Source organism: Drosophila novamexicana, unplaced genomic scaffold (genome assembly GCF_003285875.2).
Source record: "Drosophila novamexicana strain 15010-1031.04,08,12 unplaced genomic scaffold, DnovRS2.1 tig00004549-arrow-arrow-pilon, whole genome shotgun sequence".
NCBI classification, from domain to species: Eukaryota; Metazoa; Arthropoda; class Insecta; order Diptera; family Drosophilidae; genus Drosophila; species Drosophila novamexicana.
In genome coordinates, this window is record NW_020825047.1 from 502,287 (window position 1) to 518,965 (window position 16,679).

The 16,679-nt window shown below is 40.8% G+C and overlaps 6 protein-coding genes across 7 annotated transcripts; 3 read left to right on the forward strand and 3 right to left on the reverse strand.

The window, feature by feature from the left end:
* Positions 1-224: 224 nt before the first annotated feature.
* LOC115769287 (ras-related protein Rab-14) lies at positions 225-5,227 on the reverse strand. Of its 2 annotated transcripts, none has more exons than XM_030714012.1 (5): positions 4,895-5,227; positions 1,603-1,716; positions 931-1,111; positions 686-868; positions 225-624 (listed from the first exon to the last, which is right to left on the reverse strand). In XM_030714012.1, exons 2-5 carry the CDS (start codon positions 1,706-1,708, stop codon positions 447-449), a joined length of 648 nt encoding a protein of 215 aa, XP_030569872.1. In that variant the 5' UTR covers positions 1,709-1,716; positions 4,895-5,227; the 3' UTR covers positions 225-446. The 2 variants fall into 2 exon arrangements, with proteins under 2 accessions (XP_030569872.1, XP_030569871.1); XM_030714011.1 differs by lacking the exon at positions 4,895-5,227 and adding an exon at positions 1,789-1,875.
* Positions 5,228-5,347: 120 nt separating this feature from the next.
* Positions 5,348-7,807, forward strand: LOC115769281 (nucleolar protein 10). The gene is made up of 4 exons (XM_030714006.1): positions 5,348-5,463; positions 5,520-5,921; positions 5,979-6,700; positions 6,758-7,807. The coding sequence occupies exons 1-4, from the start codon at positions 5,398-5,400 to the stop codon at positions 7,740-7,742; spliced, it is 2,175 nt and encodes a 724-aa protein (XP_030569866.1). The 5' UTR covers positions 5,348-5,397; the 3' UTR covers positions 7,743-7,807.
* LOC115769282 lies at positions 7,762-8,484 on the reverse strand. The gene is made up of 2 exons (XM_030714007.1): positions 8,226-8,484; positions 7,762-8,167 (listed from the first exon to the last, which is right to left on the reverse strand). The coding sequence occupies exons 1-2, from the start codon at positions 8,407-8,409 to the stop codon at positions 7,836-7,838; spliced, it is 516 nt and encodes a 171-aa protein (XP_030569867.1). The 5' UTR covers positions 8,410-8,484; the 3' UTR covers positions 7,762-7,835.
* An 832-nt stretch (positions 8,485-9,316) lies between these two features.
* On the forward strand, positions 9,317-13,042 carry LOC115769250 (defense protein l(2)34Fc). Its single transcript, XM_030713962.1, has 3 exons — positions 9,317-9,366; positions 12,271-12,584; positions 12,650-13,042. The coding sequence occupies exons 2-3, from the start codon at positions 12,276-12,278 to the stop codon at positions 12,818-12,820; spliced, it is 480 nt and encodes a 159-aa protein (XP_030569822.1). The 5' UTR covers positions 9,317-9,366; positions 12,271-12,275; the 3' UTR covers positions 12,821-13,042.
* Positions 9,954-14,798, reverse strand: LOC115769180 (the record flags this gene model as incomplete). Its single annotated transcript, XM_030713884.1, has 4 exons — positions 14,741-14,798; positions 13,806-14,641; positions 13,296-13,740; positions 9,954-9,964 (listed from the first exon to the last, which is right to left on the reverse strand). Coding segments are annotated over exons 1-4 (1,350 nt in total), but the record flags the coding sequence as incomplete, so codon positions are not given.
* Positions 14,799-14,953: 155 nt separating this feature from the next.
* On the forward strand, positions 14,954-16,646 carry LOC115769169 (transcription termination factor, mitochondrial). Its single transcript, XM_030713872.1, has 4 exons — positions 14,954-15,509; positions 15,569-15,998; positions 16,055-16,205; positions 16,264-16,646. Exons 1-4 carry the CDS (start codon positions 15,056-15,058, stop codon positions 16,522-16,524), a joined length of 1,296 nt encoding a protein of 431 aa, XP_030569732.1. The 5' UTR covers positions 14,954-15,055; the 3' UTR covers positions 16,525-16,646.
* Positions 16,647-16,679: the final 33 nt, after the last annotated feature.

Genomic DNA, 16,679 nt, shown 5'->3' on the forward strand with positions numbered 1-16,679 from the left:
TTTCTAACAAATTTTTGTATTTAGAACAAAAAGGAAAAAAAGTGTAAAATGTTTAATGTAGAAAGTATATTGAAATAAGAGACATTCCAACATTTGCATAATTTTCTTTTCTAAATATCAAAACAGTTTCATAGCTTTTGCAACGATTAATGAGATGTAATGCAACAGTTGAATTTAGCTATTCAATTTTCTATCAATAGCTTACTAGATATTACACAGATATCTTAATGTCGGGGACGTTTATATATTTTGGTTGTTTGTTCACACTTTTTCACGACTTAATCCAATCATTTAACTACATACATATGTATTTTTTGTTTTCATTATCATTGCATATTTGTTTACGTGTTGGTTTTAGATAGATAAGAAATCAATATGATTATGAGTTGCACTAAATATTAAATTTCGATTGTTTATAACTATGTGTGTAAATAAAGTTAATACATTTAACACGAGCACTGATCCTTGGCATGCGTTGCCTCGCTGCTGAGAGATGGACGTGACGGCTGCGAGGGTCGATGCTGCACACCCGATTCGGATGCATTTAAATCCAGGCGACCCTCCTGTATATTTTGATAGATCTTGCGTGCCGTTTCAAGAAAGGCCTCCTCCACATTTTGACCACTAAATTAATTAGAAATGCATTTAAGATTTCGATCTTTTTGTAATATATTTGCATATTTACGTCATGGCGCTGGCTTCCAAAAACATGAGACCATTCTCATCGGCGAATTCCTTAGCCTCTTCGTATGTTACCTCGCGTGTGCTCTCCAAATCGGATTTATTGCCAATGAGAAAGATCACAGTGCTGGGATTTGTGAGATTGCGCGTATCGGTGAGCCAGCTGCTCAAATGATTATACGTGGAGCTGTGTACATTGTTATGTTCATTTAATAATACATTTATTTTCGGTTCATTGAGGTGACTTACCGCCTGGTTATGTCGTAAACCATTAAAGCACCAGCAGCACCGCGATAATACGAACGTGTCACAGCACGAAAGCGCTCCTGACCGGCCGTATCCCAAATTTGTAGCTTGATTTTCTTGTCATCAACCTCAATGATCCGTGTACCAAACTCCACGCCAATTGTGTGCGGACAGTTGGCCATAACTGTGGATTAAAATGTGTTTAGTAGAACGTTTAAGAAACAACAAGCAACATAAGAATATATGGAAGTAGAGTCCCTGTTTCGTATACTTCGCTATTAATAAATAAACTGTTGAGCTATTGAAATGGAATATCTATTCTAAGGCAGGGTATTCCAAATATTTGTTATTCCATTTCCTTTCAAAAAGGAAGAAGAATATAGGAATCCGAATATGTATATATATATGCATTTGTGTGCGGTGTAAAATCGGATATATTCTATTTTGTATATCCAATTTCCTTACAGTCTATTATCTTTAAAATGGATCGTATAAAATCCCAAAAAATATAGATAATTGATTTTCACTCTTGCGGGAGCAATTATACAACAAAAGGTAAGTAAGTTTCAAAAATGCAGCTTTCTAAGCTTGATGGTTTGGGGGTGTGCATTTATCATCAATCAGTCAATCAGTCAGATTCAGTTTTATGTATATATAGATAAATATCGTACTTACATTTCTTCTCGGTAAACTGATGCAGCAGACAGGATTTGCCCACGCCCATGTCACCAATTATGATGTACTTAAATATATAGTTGTAGTTATAGGGTGCTGCAGTCATATTGGGACCTGTGGATTAATGTTAAACATAATTTTTAATATGTGCTCAGAGCAAGGTATACTCAATTAGATAACTCGCACATTTCTCTATCAGATAATCAATGCGTTCGTAGAGTTTGTTAACAATACTCCGCATTTTGTGCCGTTTCACATCCATTTTGCTGACTCTTTGGCGAACCACTCAAGACAGTTAACATTTGCCGCTTTTATATCAGACATATATTTCTGTGTATATGCATATGTGGAGGGCACAACTTGAGTGTGGTGTCGCGACCTATGCTTATCAAGCATTTGTAACGCTGCATTAATTGGTTTCAGCGTCGCTTCACTTCTGGCTGCCTTTTGTGGCACGTCGCCAGCGTGGTCTGGGCCTGTACCCAATTGTGAGTCTTGTGCCTCATGTTTACACAGCCGTCCAGTTTGTTTATTGACTGAGCTAAAACCGAGCTGTTTTATTTAAAGAGTTGTCTCGCATTTGGGTCTTAACCCCCTTTTAAAGTTTTTCACATAGTCGCAAAACAACGCTCCCCGCGTGCCTATCAAATAACACGCATTAAACAATGCCGAAATTATCAAAGGTATGGTAAAAATGGCGAGCTATCAAAATTTGGAATGTATTCAAAAAAAAGCAAACTCATCGGAGGGATATTAAATAAACATTGCAGTAGTGCGATTCTGGTAAGCCAAATGAAAGCACGCCAGCTTCCTAACTCTTACGGTTTGGGCTGTGCGTTGATCACCAATCAGTCAGTCAGTCAGTCAGTCAGTCAATCAGTCAGTCAATCAGTCAGTCAGTCAGTCAATCAGTCAGTCAGTCAGGACAAACAGTTTTATATATAGAGATATACAGATTTTAAGCTACGTCGCTTCTTTCATATGTACCTAAATAAATGTGTTATCTCTCTTTGTCCTAACTGACTGATTGACTGACTGACTGACTGACTGACTGACTGACTGACTGACTGACTGACTGACTGACTGACTGATTGGTGATCAATGCACAGCCCAAACCGTTCGAGCTAGGAAGCTCAAATTTTCACTGTAGTTACCTTATGTGATGAAGGTGCACGTTAGGACGGGGTTTCGGGAAATTCCATCCGCAAGTATGAAAAAAACGCGAAAAACGTTTTTATGAAACTTTTTTGTTTACCATCCGACCCGCCTCAAACTCAATTTCAAGGTTCTTTGTTCAAATTCATTTGAGGGGTGTTTCATACTTTTCCAACAATGTATTCCTCCTTGGTGGAAATGGAGGTCAAAGATTTGGTGGATGACGTTTCGCGCTCAAATTCATTTTCAAGGATCTATATAGAAAATCATTTGAGACGTGTTTCCCATTTTTCGCAGAATCAAAGCATCCTCGGTAGGAATGCGATTCTGAGATTTTTTTGGTGCAGTTGTAAGTTTTGTTCGATTTACCTCAAATTTGTTTTAGAGCTCTACAAAAGAACTTAATGAATACGTGTTTCAGCGATTTGGGACATTCCACCCGTAACAGTGGTAAATCGGCGGAAAGCGTTTGGAACGTTTAAGAACATTTATTTTATACGTGCCACGGGCAAGGCCGGGCTATACCCGCTAGTTTATAGGAATATATAGGACTAACAGTGAAAACCGAATCGAATTTGTCAACATAGTTTATTTTAAATGAATTTATTTGACTTGATTCGCAGTTGTTTATTAATAATAATCAAACACAAAAAATCAATGGAAAGGCTAACGTTAATTTTAATACAAAATACATTACGTTACATGTGTCACGTAATGTACATATAATACTTATTATGGCACGAGTAAAGCGAATATAACAATGGCAAAATTATTATTATTCAAAGTATAATTTATTACTTTTATAATATGTGTGTGTTACGAAGGTCGCTGTTGCCGCAAAAGCCATTTAGGCTCAAATATTCTCGGGTTCAGTATAGATTTAAGACAAAACTAATGAATTTCAATTGGCATGTTCTTAAAATAAGTATAAAAGGAATCAAACAATGTCTGAAACTTGCTAAAAGTAATGACAAAACGTTTTTAAAACAATCCTGATTGAGCTTTAACTAACCCAAAAAGGCGACATTATTTTGGATTTAAAAAAATCAACTTTAAATAATTATTTTGCACTTACAACAAGTACAAACAGGTTGGGGGGAGTAGTTTTTTTTTAATTGCAGTAAAATTCTGCATAATTCTAGTAGCTTTTTCTCTGAGTGTATTTAGTAGCATATTGAATTGATTGCAGTAAAATTCTGCACAATTCTAGTAGCTTTTTTTCTGAGTGTATTTAGTTGCATATTGAATTGCTTGCAGTAATATTCTGCACAATTCTAGTAGTTTTTTTCTGAGTGTATTTAGTAGCATATTGTATTGCTTGCAGTAAAATTCTGCATAACTCTAGTAGCTTTTTCTCTGAGTGTATTTAGTAGCATATTGAATTGCTTACAGAAATATTCTGCACAATTCTAGTAGCTTTTTCTCTGAGTGTATTTAGTAGCATATTAAATTGCTTGCAGTAAAATTCTTCATAATTCTAGTATGTATGTGTATTATTGTATGTATTGTCAGGCCAAGTAGGCACACAGTATAGATTACGGCTTCCCCCTTATCAGTCAATCACAGAACAATGAATGAAAGCGGGTGCAGAGCTTAGGAAATCGCAGCTCGTTCTAGTTGACTTAGGGAAAAAAAAACAAAGTTGAAGCTTAAAATGTCTGTTGTGCATAAAAGTTGGTGATAATGAGTTTTAAATTTATCGCAAAAAATAATTAATATATGCGTGTGAGTGTGTGTGTGTGTGTGTGTATGAATATTCCCTGTGGCATGCTAAAGCACCGTTATTTGTTAAAATAAACACAAGGCGCGCCCGGGCAGTAGAGAACGACAACAACAATTGAGGGGAGTCGACCAAGGCAGAGAGACCTAATATCAATTACAAGGGCGAGAGCGAGAGCGCGAGGGGGGGAAACTGCGCTGCCCTACAACAAAATCGACAACAAAAACAACTTAGCGAGTATTTTATATAGTACAAGGGAAAGTTGTCTTTGCATTACTTCCAGACGCGCTCACCCCCTCCCCTCGTCAATGACACCCACCCACACGTTACGTACATTATAAGACATAGTTTGGGACGCAAGCAAATCTGCAGCACTATATAATTGGCTTAACAGCAACAAAATAACGTATTACTCACCGTTTTTATTTTTTCTGTATTTTGGTTTCTGCTAGGGAACAGGAATGTAGGGCGGCAACAACGAGCACGGGCCTGGCGGGGGGGTTAATATTGCTGGTTGCTTCTTTGTGTGTGTGTAACGCTTCTGTATTTGTTTATATTTTCAGTTAAGCAAATGCGATACCAGCACAATTATGTGCCTATTACAAGTGCAGCACAATAAGCATAAATATGCGGGAATATATAAAACACCGAAATTAATAACTTTAATTAGCAAAGATAAAAACTGTTGGCAGCAAGCAGCAAATTTCTTTTGCGTTTTCTTGTTTGCAAATCTAGCGACGAGTTGCGCGGTGTTGCCACACTGGTTTTTGGTATATATATATATGGTAATCAAATTAACAGCTGTGCGCAGCACTTGCTGACAGTGCTGTAAAATTATTCAGTTATCTTGCTGCACAGCACTGTTATACCGCACGTGTTTTATTTTGTTTATGCACGATTTTTGCTATTAAAATGCAGTAATGTTTGTCAACGAAGTAAACGATGTGAAAATTTATAACCTAAGCGCCGGCAAATCGGTGCCAGATGTAAGTAAATGTTGATTAATTGGGCACAGCAGGCAATTAATGTTTGTTCAATTAAGTGGCTCACCGATCGCCGCAAGCGCTCACAGCTGAAGAAGAAGGCGGACTCCCGGCGCCAGATTGAACTAATACAAGACTTTGAGATGCCAGGCGTCTGTACCAGCATACGGATGAGCCCGGATCAACAGTATATACTGGCGACAGGCACGTATAAGCCACGTGTTAAATGCTTTGAGGTCTCCAATCTGTCCATCAAATTTGAGCGCTGCTTCGACTCGGAGGTGACCACGTTTGAGGTGATAAGCGATGATTACAGCAAAATGGTGTTCCTGCAATGCGATCGCTATGTAGAAATCCATGCGGCACACGGACGACACTACAGGCTTCGCATTCCACGCTTTGGTCGTGACATGAAGTATCATAAGCCCAGCTGTGATATGTACATTGTGGGCGTGGGCAGGGTGAGTATACTGAAGCACTTAGATAATCAATTCGAGCTAAATATTTCTCATCGCTAGGATATCTATCGCCTTAATTTGGAGCGTGGCCAGTTTCTACAGCCGTATGAATCGGACGCGAGTTGCTTGAACGCTTGCGAGGTAAATCCTGAGCATCAGCTGCTTACGGTGGGTAGCAAAGAGGGCACAGTTGAGGCTTGGGATCCACGCATGAAACAGCGTTGCGCCACCTTAGATGTGGCCATTAAACTGCCTGACGTCAAAGTGTTCCCCTCTGTCACAGCACTCAAATATCGCAATGGTCTGCAAATGGCCGTTGGCACTGGCTCGGGACATGTGCTGCTGTACGATATACGCTCTCGCCAGCCGCTGCTTATCAAAGATCATTTAAACAAGGTGCCCATCAAGCGACTGGCATTCAATCCGACACAGAATGCTGTCTACAGCTTAGATGAAGCTACGCTAAAGCTATGGGATGAGCAGACCGGCAAGCAAATTGCCTATGTGGAGTCTACGTCGTCTTTTAATGACTTTTGCACCATACCCGATACGGGCATGTTCTTTTTGGCCCAAGAGGATGTCAAAATGTTGACATACTATGTGCCGGCCATGGGCCCAGCGCCGCGCTGGTGCAGCTTTTTGGATAATCTTACCGAGGAGATTGAATCGGAGGTTGTGGAGAACGTCTATGATGATTATCAGTTTATTACACAAAAGGAACTCGCCGAACTGGGCCTGGAGCATCTCATAGGCAGCAATCTGCTCAAGGGCTACATGCATGGGTGAGTCAATGGCTTTATCTATTATCAACTTCTTCAAAATGCATTCTCCTTAACCAGCTACTTTATGGATGTGCGGCTGTACAATAAGGCAAAGGCTGTGGTGGAACCGTTTGCCTTTGATCGCTTCCGTAAAGAGAAAGTCCGCCAGGAAATTGAGAGCGAGCGCAAATCGCGTTTGCAAATTGAATCCAAACTACCCAAGGTTAACAAGGAGCTGGCACTTAAGATTATGGACGAACAGGCGAATCCCTCAAATAGCGCCAAGCAACGCAATATGCCCAGTTTGCTGCAAGATACACGTTTCAAGGCGATGTTCGAGAACAGTGACTTTGCTGTCAACAAGGAGGCCGAGGAGTATCGTCTGCTTGCGCCAGTGCTCAATCGCCTGGACAAATCTAAGGCGAAGGCGATTAAACAGCGCATTGAGGTTGCACGCGTCTCTGAGCTGCACGCAGAGGAGGCGCAGACGCGCGAGGATAGCGATAACGATGAGGATCTGTTTGGCTTTGAGAAGAGCGATGGCGATAGCGAGGCGAGTAGCGGCGATGAAGCCTCCTCAGATGATGAGGATAGGCGTGAGTATGTCAAAGAAATGAAGCAGGCCTACAAACAGGTCAAGCAGCAACGTGATGACGAGGAAGAAGCAGAGCAGCAAGCAGAGAACGATGATGAGGAACCGGATGGTCCGGATGATTATGCGGCGCCACTGGCAAATGGCAATTACAACAACACATCCAGCAGTCGCGCGCAATTCAAGCTAACGCCGCTGGACAATAGTCATGGCAACAGCGAGGTGGAGCAACGCATCAAACAGGCCAGTCTACAGGATCGCGTGCGCGTCATGACCAGCCTGGAAGGACAAGTGACCAATGTGGGTCGCTCCCTGGGCAATCGTCAAATGACCTTCGAGGTGAATAGAGAAAAGAAGAACCAGCATATGGTAAAGAAACGCGAAGCGGAGCTGAAAAAGCATCGCGAGGAACGCAGAGGCATTGTGAGGAATATTAAATCCCTAAGATTGAAAAAGGTTAATTTTAAGTAGAATTTCATGGACAGTGCTTGTACATAAAGTTTTAATTTATGTAAAAAAAAAAACATCGTTAACTGTAACTAGCCCAAAAAAAAGATGATTTGTTCATTCTTCATTCAAATCGGCAACACGTATTATAAACTCCTGCTCAAATTCCAGCTGAGGATCATCAATATTGAGCAGATCTATGGGCTGCAGATCGACAAATTCCAGTGGGATTAGCTCAAAATCGCTGTCATCACGATTTTGCATATTATATATAGTTGAACTGGATTCTATGCTCATATCACTATCGGATAATTGATCAATCATTTCTTCCTCCGATACCATATCAATATCTTGCTCCTCCTCACTCGTTTCTTCAGTTTCTAGCTCGTCGTTTTCATAACCCGAATCAGGCTCTTGTTGGCTGGCCCAGCTGGCCTGCTCTCTGGATTCTACAGTTGAATTGTTTTTCATTTAATGGGAATTTGTATTGCTTGTTCAACAACCTACCCAAGCTCTGCTGTGGCGCATTCATTATCAAATGGAGCAGCGCTTCTGTTACTGGTCCTGTTTTGGGTTCGGGCATTTTATCGAAATACAGTTGAAAAAATAGTTCGGCATTTTGCAGCCTTAGAGGCCTTTCCGGTTTCCCAGTTTGTGTGCAGACCAGCAAGGCTGATTGCTCTGCTCCCATATTGTGGTTTCAATTAAATATTACTAAACATTTAACTTGTCTAAGCAAGGACTGCTAAGATTTGCTTTCGCAACGCCTATTTGACGTTTGAGAAGCGAGAATTATTTGTAATACATTTTCGCCAATCAACTGTTTAAAATGACAGAAAAACGCAATTATGTGGCAACACTGGAGAGGCGCCAGATCCTTCAAAGTTTATGCAACGCAACAAAAGCCGTTATCTTGTTAATGTAAACAAATGTAAAGATTCCGTTATAATTGGCAAGCTTTAAAGCACACAGCAACAGCATTTGCCTTGGAGTTAACGAAGACTTAATACCCTTACATAAGTATATCGGCTGTGCAATTTCTCTATAAAAGGAACTTAGCTGTCAAGTGGGCTTTATAATGGGCATAAAATGCTGTTTATGCAAATTTACTATTAAAATAAACAAATGCCAAATATTGAAAAACAATTTGGACAGCTCTACAAACGAATCCAGTATTGGCCTATTTTTAGGAGCACGAAACTTTACATGAATGCATTTTCGCACCTAAGAGTCTCATAGGTTTTCTATTTAACTTTCCAATTAAACGCTCTGACATTTATTAGCGAATTTATATTGAGAAATACGGAAAAAAAATTAATAACAAAAACAAATGTATGTCGCTAATTGTTTATTTAGATTAAAGCATTAGTCAGCGTTTAGCTAAGCGCAACACTTATGACCCATGCTATTCCTGAAATGATCCGAAGCGTAAAAGTTCTCATACAAATGCCGTTACAGCCTCAGAGCTTTTGGGCGGGCCAAAAGCTCGGCTCTGACCGGTCCACAAAGCTATTGTTTATAATAGTTTAAGTGGACCGGCTTATAGTTGGCTTTAATATTAACTTGCTGGTATAAATAGGCAGCTGTTGTAGAATTTTCAGCTCATTTCAAGTTTTTCTTTTGTGCCGTGTGGTCTTGTCTTTAAGCGGTAGGTAACGGATTAACAAGACTTTAACTAAACAAACGTGCAGTGGCATACAAATATTATATTATTTAAAAAAACCGCTAGGACTGCGGCTCAAAGTTCAATATTCAAATAACAGACTTGACAAAGGAATCAACTTGAATAAATAAATTAAATACTGAATATACTAATTAAATATAATTCAAATATGATTCAACATTTTTTGCCAGTTTTTCGCATTGAACAATGGCCGCTAGATTAACATAATTCCAATATTATAGTTTTACTCGCAAAAACGAGCTTCAAGCTTCAATGAACCCAACTCGAACATTACAAAATCGAATAATTGATGTTATTGTGCCGAGCAGACGTCAGAAAGCGTTGATGTTTTATTTAAACAAATAAACCAACCGGTTTGGCCAAAGCCAAAACCAAAAAAACAAAAAAAAAACAAGAAACAAGAAAAACATTGATTTAATGTAGCTAGACAAAACGCCGACGACAACTTGTGTCCAATGCTGAACTTTAACATATAACAAGATATATATGCTTGTATATGAATATGGCTATATAAATCTCAGACTTGAGGCTGCGCTCAAACTGGCTTGACACTTTTTTTTGGCTTTTTTATACCCTTGCAAAGGGTATTATAATTTTGTCGTGAAATGTGTAACGCATGGAAGGAGACATCTCCGACCCCATTAAGCATATATATTCTTGATCAGCATCAACAGCCGAGTCGATATAGCCATGTCTGTTTCTATGCGAACTGGTCTTTCAGTTTTAAAGCTATCTTAATGAAACTTTGCAGAAGTCCCTCTTTCTGTTGCACGCAGCGGGATCGGACCACTATATCATATAGCTGCCATAGGAACGATCGGTCGAAAATTAAGTTTTTGTTTGAAAAAACATTTTGTTTTTCAGATATCTTGACCAAACTCAGCATTTATTAGTTTTACTTTACTACTCATATATATGCAAAATCCTATTAAGATCGGAACACTATATCATATAGCTGCCATAGGAACGATCGGTCGAAAATTAAGTTTTTGTTTGAAAAAACATTTTGTTTTTCAAGATATCTTGGGCAAACTCGGCATTAACTATTTTCCCTGTGCTTCTTAGATACGGGCAAAACACTATAAGCATTATGAAAAGGTTGCGTCTGCAAGGGTATTAGATCTTCGGCGTGGATAGCCTTTCTTTCTCGTTTTTTTTTTTTGCTGCGGGTCTTTAGGCAACGACAAGGTCTTCTATGCTCGAGTGCGTCGGCGTGAGAAGAGTTTGGCTTGAAAACGGATCGTAGTTCGATAGGAATTATATGTTATATCATATAATTTGCCTTGAACTTGAATTGTTTAAGCTTCAGGAAATGTTTAGCGCAATTGAAACATTTCCCCCTCACGAAGCCATAAATTATATGATTTCTTGTCCCAAACGTAGATCAGATAAAGGTAATGGAAATGGAAATGTACTGAAAACGGGTTTCGTTTTTATGTATTATTTATTTTTTGTTTTATCGAAATTCGTATAGCTCCAAAAACCAGTTGTCTGTTTTTTATTTTTCTAAAGCTTTTTTAATCAGCATGCAAATGCAACCCGACCAAGTTGATAATCATTTTGTTATACATTGTATATATATATATATACATATATATCGAAAAGTAATTCTTCGAAACGATTTATGGGCGACGCGTGCTGAATTTCTGACCATCTTAAGATGGTCTTTGGTCAGCTGAACTCGGCTTTAAGATGGCCAAATATCATTTGGGAACGGCTTCAATTATTCAAGGCTAAGAGTCAGCTGCACAAGCTGCATCAAAATAATAAAAACTTGTCGTCGGCGGATTCTGGTTTTCAATTCATACATAAATTAAAAATGTAATATGGAGATAACAAATTATACAGGTAGCTGGACAAGCTGGCCAAGGGCAGCCCATTGGAGAGAAAAAAGTCGCACAGCAGTGCAAATGTTAATTGATTAATTAGTGAAAAACTAGCGTGCATGCAATTAGCTGCAAATTAAAGTAGATATTTAACGGCTATTTAAAAACGATAAGCAGCAGTGCAAAACATTGTGATGTTAACAGTAAGACATAGCGTTAGCATTAACAGAGGGGCAGATGCTATTTCTAATGTTAGTGTTAACAATTTCTTACGATAAGCAAAAGTGAAAACATTGTGCTGTTAAGTAACAGTACTACATATTCTTAGCTTTAAAAGAGGGACAGATGCCAATTCTAATGTCTGTATCAATGCTGAACAATTCTTTACGATAAGCAGTAGTGCATAACATCGTGCTGTTAAGTAACAGTAATACATAGTGCTAGCATTCACAGAGGGGCAGATGCTAATTCTAATGATTGTATCAATGCTGAACAATTCTTTACGATAAGTAGAAGTGCATAACATTGTGATGTTAAGTAACAGTAAGATATAGCGTTACCATTAACAGAGGGGCAGATGCTTACTCTAATGTTAGTGTCAATGCTGAACAATTCTTTACGATAAGCAGTAGTGCATAACATCGTGATGTTAAGTAACAGTAATACATAGTGCTAGCATTCACAGAGGGGCAGATGCTAATTCTAATGTTAGTGTCAATGCTGAACAATTCTTTACGATAAGCAGAATGCATAACATCGTGCTGTTAAGTAACAGTACTGCATATTCTTAGCTTTAAAAGAAGGACAGATGCCAATGTTAATGTCTGTATGAATGCTGAACAATTCTTTACGATAAGCAGTAGTGCATACCATCGTGCCGTTAAGTAACAGTAAGATATGGCGTTACCATTAACAGAGGAACAGATGCTAATTCTAATGCTAGTGTTAATGCTGAACCTTAGCCTTAAAATAGGGACAGATGCTAATTCTAATGATTGTATCAATGCTGAACAATTCTTTACATTTACTCACTAACTTACAGACAATATGTTCCGTTTGCTCTTGCTTGCCGCCTGCTTGGCTGTTAGCGTCAATGCCTACTCTGAGGGCGCGCCAAAGGCTGCCTGTCGGGACCTGACGCCCCAGCACGGTGCTGAGCTGCAGACCAGGAAGCCGCCATATAGCTTCTCCGGCCCCTCGCATGTGCGTGGCGATCAGAAGCTGACATTAACTCTGGGCGGCGATGAGTTCTTGGGCTTCATGATTCAGGCTCGCGATGGCCAGAACCGTGTTGTGGGTCAATTTAAGGTTGTGGACACGGCCCGCTCGCAGACATTGGACTGCTCCGGACCACAGGTGAGGTGTACAGCAATTTAACTAAGATAAATTCAAGCACTGACTGGAACTTTTATGATTTACAGGATACGCTCACCCATCTGAAGGCCACCAAGGGCAGTCCGTTGAGCGGTGTCACCTTCGACTGGATCCCACCAGCAGGCTACAAGGGTAATGTCAAGTTCATGGCAACTGTGGTGCAGACTGGCTTCGTTTATTGGGTGGGCCGTGTCACCAAGGACATTGATGTGGAGTAAATCAATTGTTTTCAATATTTGTCAAATTGCTTTTAATACTTTTTGATTTTCTAAATGTGCGTGTGCTTTCTTTATATACATACATATGTATGTTTGCTTCGTCCATTTGAAGGCTAATGGAATTTTTGTGATACATATCTCATGATTTATGTACATGTTTGAACTTGTTTGTAACGGTTAGTTGATCATATGCCAGTGTTGGAAAACAGTATTTTTTGCGCAATAAAGTCAAATATGAAAATGAAAAAAACAGTTTTTTAAACATTACTTATTTATATATATAAGAAAAACTAATGAATATTTATAAGTTAAAACGAATACTTATAAGGTCTGTTAAAACTTTAGGACTATTGAGGTGTACTGAGCTATACGATAATATGTGTAACATCTGCCCCTCTGTTAATGCTAACATTATGTAGTACTGTTACTTAACATAATAATGTTATGTAATATAATAGGTTTTAGCATTGAATGCTTGTAAAAACAACTTCCAAATAGTTATTTGCATAAATAACGGTTTCGTCGTCATCGGGACAGGGATTGTGCTGAGGTAATATCTCGCGATAGGGATTCTCTGTGCAATTGTAGACACGTTCAATGGCAATTTTATAACCTTTGGCCAGCACATTAACACAATTGAGATCCGAACGCGCCTGCATCTTAGTGGGTGAGGTAAAACAAATTGGCACCCCATAGGTGTGGAGAGTCTCCAAGAGGCAGCCATGCCAGCTATAGTCATCCTGCTCCGATGGCTGCACTGCATGCGGATATTTCCGTTCCACGATACCTTCTGTCAGCGTGTCCATTGCAGCGAAATCGGGATTATATATTATAATCAGCACGGGATCTACTCTATGTGTCTTGGCGAAGCGCTCGAAAGTTTTTGGAAATGTGCACAGGACAACTTTGCGTTGGCAGCCCTGTGGTTATATATAAATCACACAAATTAGTATACTATATAGATATATAAATAAAATCTGATCACCCCTTGCATAAATGTGAGCAGCTCCTCGCCAGCTCGAGGCTGCAGCTTGTGCCCAATGAAGTACACTTCCAGCTGGCAGACATCTGGGTATTGCAGAAAGAAGAACTTGAGGTGCATCAGTTGAAAGTAGCTGCGATGCAGCTCCTGGGCACCCACCACATAAACGCTGAGAATCTCATGAGGTGCGGCGACAAAGGATATATTTGTAAGCGCCAGGCAGACGCTGGCAATGCCGCTGAACGAGGAGCAAGCGGCAAAGCGTTCATACTGCTCCAAGGAGCGCCAAGGCTGGCTATCAATGCGAATTTCTGTGGCTGCGTAAAACGTTTCCACCAAATGGCTGCGCTTCAAGTCACTGCGCTGCTTCAGCTGCACAATGTCCAGCTGACTGGCCAACAGTCGGTAGGGTGAATAGTAGAGTGCCAAGGTCCGGCACACGGCCGGCGTGTGATTGCAGCAATCCAAACGGCGATGCTCCGCGGAGCAATAGGCGACGCCCGCGCAGCCGACGCAAGCTGTCAGCGGCTCTAGGCGATAGCAGACCACACAATAGCCGGGATAGCCAATAAGTTCGCATTCGCGACGCGTCAACAGACGCCGCAGCTTGACGCGGACCGCCAGCATAAGTTGAGCCATGGCCTGCTGTAGTTGGGCGCGTCCCAAAAGCGGGCCGGCTAGAAGCAGGGGATGTCCAATGTTTTGTGACTTTTGCAGATCAATGAGCACTCGGCAAAAGTCACGATGTGCTTGATCCTCGACCAGATGCTGTAGGCTGCAGTATCGTTGCATTTTGCAGCCTCTGCAGATAATGTTGGGCTCAAGCTGCTTGTTGGCATCTGCATCGGTCGCCAGTTGTTGTTGTTGTTGTTGTAGTGGAGGTTGTTGTAAGAGCAGCTGTTGTTGCTTTTGCAATTCGCTCGCTTTATTTATAACACAAATATAGCACTGCAACGGAGACACATATTGCACTTGATTAATAGTTATGGCAGACATATTAATGGCAACAAATGCAACTCAAATTTAAATATTGTCTCAGCTTTGCGCGCAAGGTTCCATAAATATGCTGTGCCAGGGCTGTTATGCATGGGCCCGCCTTGCCAGACCGCGCAGCTAAAGAACAATTGGCACGTCGGTTAAGACAGTGGCAACGCTGTGCATAAAACAGCTGTTCGGTAAAGATTTTCAGCGCGTACAAATTATTAAGTTTAAGTTTATTATATTACAACACAAATTGAACGCTCAAACATATAATGTTGCGCAACCTGGTGCGCAGCTTTGAATGCACGCTCAAACTGCAGCGCCACACTGAAGCAGCACGTCTGCTAAGTAGATCAACAACTGCACGCCGTACACTCTTTACACAATACGAATGCGAGAGTCGCTCGAAAAACAAGCAGCCAGTGTTGGCTACGGCAACGGCTGGGCTTAGTAGCCATGTCACGCCCCCGGCCAGCGAGGCGGACAATGAGTATGTGCCGTATCGTGCAGAGGTGGAAACTGGCAGTCGTTTGGGTATTTTAAGTGCAGCACTACAGGAACGCTTTCGCCTCACGGAAGATCAAGTGAAGCGTATTGTGAACGATGAGCAAGTGCAGCGCAGCTATCGCAATCTCTGCCTAACTGAAACACTGGACACGCTGATGCTAGAGGGCGTCAGCAAGCACAGTTTCTTGGAATATCCCTGGCTACTGGTCTTAGATCTGAGTAAGTGCTCATTAAAACATCAATGCTGTAATCGAAATGTTCAGTCTAAATCTTTGCAGAACGTCTGGGTCTCAAGCTACAGCTGATTAAATCCATGCATATGCGCGACATTAACCACTTTGTTCCCTTTCTGCGTCTCACGGTGCCACGCCTGCGCAAGCTGGTGGGCGCTTTAAATGCAGAATCCAATGAATTACCGCAAAAGAATCGTGTTTACTACATTAGTGAGAAGCTGGACGTCAGTCCAGAAATAGTCACCAAATATCTGTCGAAACGACTGTTCATACTGGAAATGCCATATGAAATGTTTGAGAAGAACTTACAGCACATGATACACTACAATGTATCGCCCATCAATATACTAAAAGACCTGTGGGCCTTTCGCTATACGCCCAAATCGGTGGAGCTGCGCTTGGAGCGCGCCCAACGTGCCAAGAAGGGTAAAATAATGCCCTGGATGGTGCGCTGCCCGGAACCTATACTGCAACGGTGAGATAAATCAGTTTTGAGCCTAGTTTACCAATTGGAGAAATGATTTCTTGTAGCTCGCTGAAGCTATCGCTGGACGAGCTGAAAGTCTTGGGCAAATTCTCCTCTGTGGTGGAGTATGTAGCGCATCGTTTGGGCTTTACCGTTAGCGAAACAAAGGCCATTATGGACCGACATCCGCAAGTGCATACAGTACGCGTTACCAAGGTTCGCAGTGGGAGTCAGCTTCATTTATATATGTGCATTTAGCCAAACCATTTTACAGATTAAAGAAGTGCTGGACTATTTGCTTGATGAGGCCAAATTTACGCGCTTTGAAATAGCTCAAGTGCCGCGCATTTTATGCCACAGCCTAAAGACTACACGGCAGCGCGTTGAAGAGTTGGCATCGTTTGGCTGTCGACCCTCCTCGCTGGTCATATTGTGTCGCAGCAGGCGGGAATATGCCAAATTTTTGCAACAATGGAACAATCAGCATTATAGTGCGCCCCCAAACGCAACCGATAAACATCAGTTGACTGGGTAAGAGCAATCTTTTGTCTGTTGTTCTTATACGTCGACTGATTCCTATACAGCATATATTTTTCTATCAATCTGTGACAAGTTGTTGATCTGTTTTAAAATTCAGTCTGTTAATAAAATGAGAACATGTTTTTGGAAAGCCAGAAAGCTTTTTGTTAA

What these genes read in the sequence shown, in the direction of transcription:
- LOC115769287 (XM_030714011.1), bottom strand. Translation starts at nt 1,864, where the DNA reads ATGGATGTGAAACGGCACAAAATGCGGAGTATTGTTAACAAACTCTAC. An exon ending in TCAGTTTACCGAGAAGAAAT is followed by an intron (nt 1,112 to 1,602) that starts GTAAGTACGATA and finishes TTTAATCCACAG; the next exon opens with TTATGGCCAACTGTCCGCAC. An exon ending in TTGGAAGCCAGCGCCATGAC is followed by an intron (nt 625 to 685) that starts GTAAATATGCAA and finishes TAATTAATTTAG; the next exon opens with TGGTCAAAATGTGGAGGAGG.
- LOC115769281 (XM_030714006.1), top strand. Translation starts at nt 5,398, where the DNA reads ATGTTTGTCAACGAAGTAAACGATGTGAAAATTTATAACCTAAGCGCC. An exon ending in ACATTGTGGGCGTGGGCAGG is followed by an intron (nt 5,922 to 5,978) that starts GTGAGTATACTG and finishes TCTCATCGCTAG; the next exon opens with GATATCTATCGCCTTAATTT. An exon ending in CTCAAGGGCTACATGCATGG is followed by an intron (nt 6,701 to 6,757) that starts GTGAGTCAATGG and finishes CTCCTTAACCAG; the next exon opens with CTACTTTATGGATGTGCGGC.
- LOC115769282 (XM_030714007.1), bottom strand. Translation starts at nt 8,409, where the DNA reads ATGGGAGCAGAGCAATCAGCCTTGCTGGTCTGCACACAAACTGGGAAA. An exon ending in TGCGCCACAGCAGAGCTTGG is followed by an intron (nt 8,168 to 8,225) that starts GTAGGTTGTTGA and finishes ATTCAACTGTAG; the next exon opens with AATCCAGAGAGCAGGCCAGC.
- LOC115769250 (XM_030713962.1), top strand. Translation starts at nt 12,276, where the DNA reads ATGTTCCGTTTGCTCTTGCTTGCCGCCTGCTTGGCTGTTAGCGTCAAT. An exon ending in TGGACTGCTCCGGACCACAG is followed by an intron (nt 12,585 to 12,649) that starts GTGAGGTGTACA and finishes TATGATTTACAG; the next exon opens with GATACGCTCACCCATCTGAA.
- LOC115769169 (XM_030713872.1), top strand. Translation starts at nt 15,056, where the DNA reads ATGTTGCGCAACCTGGTGCGCAGCTTTGAATGCACGCTCAAACTGCAG. An exon ending in GCTACTGGTCTTAGATCTGA is followed by an intron (nt 15,510 to 15,568) that starts GTAAGTGCTCAT and finishes AAATCTTTGCAG; the next exon opens with AACGTCTGGGTCTCAAGCTA. An exon ending in ATACAGTACGCGTTACCAAG is followed by an intron (nt 16,206 to 16,263) that starts GTTCGCAGTGGG and finishes ACCATTTTACAG; the next exon opens with ATTAAAGAAGTGCTGGACTA.